General features: G+C 36.9%; 1 protein-coding gene across 1 annotated transcript; it reads left to right on the forward strand.

Moving 5' to 3' along the window:
- Window positions 1–888: 888 nt before the first annotated feature.
- On the forward strand, window positions 889–2,222 carry LOC110444347 (protein TASOR-like; the record flags this gene model as incomplete). Its single annotated transcript, XM_021488730.1, has 3 exons — window positions 889–989; window positions 1,236–1,379; window positions 1,922–2,222. Coding segments are annotated over 3 exons (546 nt in total), but the record flags the coding sequence as incomplete, so codon positions are not given.
- Between the last annotated feature and the right edge of the window lie 7 nt (window positions 2,223–2,229).

A 2,229-nucleotide genomic window follows, 5' to 3' on the forward strand; every position in this document is an offset into this window, starting at 1 on the left:
AGGCCATAACTTTTGTTTCTTTTTCATCAAGTTTAATAGGATCTTTTCATATATGTTCCTGCTTGGGGCCTTGAAACGTTGCAGGAAGTCTGCACCTGGTATATGAATGAGCAGGATCCTTATTGATTTTGAGGTCAGAAATTTTAAAGGTCAAGGACACAGTGAGCTGTTGTGCTAAAATTGTTCTTTGACTATTCCATCAATGGCCTTGATACTACTGGTACACTGTAATGTACCTGTGGATAGGGGAGTAACCCTATTTATTTTGAGAACAAAAGGTTAAAGTTCAGAGTCACAGTAACCTTTTCTGTGAAATTCTGTAATGGCTTTCTGAAGTAGAATATCTTTCCACCAAACATTTTGTGGAGTCAAAGGTCAAAGGTCTTGTTCAGTGACTTATTCTGAAAAATCGTTTGTGGACCTAGAGATTTTATTGTCAAAAAGTGAAACCATGTCCACACTCTGAGTAGAGTATTATTTGCCACCAAGGGCATTAAAATTTCACAGAATGCTTAAGCTTCCAAAAAATATGCAGAACCCTGAAGATTTAGGGGTTAAATGTCGAGGCAGAATAAAAAAAAAAATTGTGTTAAAATAATTTCCTGTGGAACATATGTATTAATTAAGCCATATTGTAAACCACTTTGGTTACCAAGGTGCCATGGTGTTAGTAAGCAAGAGACTGTTGTGTAAATGTACATCTAGTTTATATAGCCCTGTTCAGTAGTTAATGGATAGAAAATTTCTGCATGGTATGGTATATATCATAACTGCTAATTATACATCCCACCCCACCACATTGATTAGGGGTCAGGTGGTGTATATGAAAACATTGTATTGAGGGTTGCTTGGGAATGCTCTTTTAATGTTGGTATTTTATTTTTATAGGAGACAGTAAGATGGGTGTGCATGTGTGTCGACATGCCGACGTTCAATTGCGACTGGCGGAGGTATGGGGTCTGGATACCTGTAATATCGTCATCTTCAAGGTAATTTTAAGTCTTAAATACTGTTCGCAAATGTAATGTTATCTTGTCAAGATAACTCTTAAAATACTGCAATAATCTGTTATTCATCATCTTCAGTTTAAAACTCAAATACTGCAGTACTCTTTTCAACATCGTCATCTTCAAGGTAAATTTGAAATATTACATGTTGTCTGAAGCCGTTATGTTGTAACACAAAGTAAGTCTGCAATGCTTGCCTGCAATTTGTAAAAAAAAAACTTTTTTTAGGTGATCCTAGGAAAGTGCAAGGTTCTGAGCACACAAGGGAACACTTCAGAAAATGTGGAGCCCACGCCGAATTTTGACTGTCACATCAGTAAAACTAAGCCTTCCCTCAGTGATTCAGTGTCTATCCAGGCTGCAAGGTCACAGGTAACCACTCACATGAACAGTTACATCAGTTTTAAGCTTCTGCAAAAATGGTTTAGATTTGAAGTGTTGAACTTTTCATTAAATTCTACCGTTCTTTCCTTGATTATAAACGTGACAAAATTTTAGATAATACCAACAATGGATTACAATCTTGTTTTATTATAAAAAAATGTATCAAAAAGTTTATTTGAAAGGGGGAGTCGAGACATTTTGTTTGTTTCCACAAAATTGTTTAGAAATTATTCTCTGAAAAAAATTGTGCAGTTACCTCCCTTTACAGTGTAAATTGCCATTTAAAGTAAAAAGTTTAGATTCAGTGTTTGGTTTTTTTCGAAATTTCTTTTCACTTATAAAACTTATCATTTTAATGCTAATATATAGTTGTACTGATAGGAATGGACAAAATAAATGATGGATTATGAATATGGTGTGAAAAAATCGCAAAAATTACATTATCTGAAGTATTTGTATGACCACATAAAGAGGAGATTTATGCTGCGTTTTTCTTGAAAAACAATTTGAAATAAATATCTCCATTACAGATATACTTGTACGAGTACAATGAGGACTGTGAAACTGTGGAGAGGCCTCGACACTGTATCCCCCATGCCATCGTGTCGTACAATAGGAAGTCCTCCAGGACCGTGGACACCAAAGCCAAGGGTTACACGTCGGAGAAATCCTCCGGGTACAGCAGAACTGTCAACAGGTCTGCTGATAACTCCAGATCCAGTAGACCCACTGCACGTCAGCTTCTACAGTCTGATGTACACGTGTCCCCAGCTGCTGCGACATTGGCAAGACAGCCATCATGGCCAGCAAGAATCGTGACAGAGGGAGAGGGTCAGTC

This window comes from Mizuhopecten yessoensis, unplaced genomic scaffold (genome assembly GCF_002113885.1).
Source record: "Mizuhopecten yessoensis strain PY_sf001 unplaced genomic scaffold, ASM211388v2 hete_36101562, whole genome shotgun sequence".
NCBI classification, from domain to species: domain Eukaryota; kingdom Metazoa; phylum Mollusca; class Bivalvia; order Pectinida; family Pectinidae; genus Mizuhopecten; species Mizuhopecten yessoensis.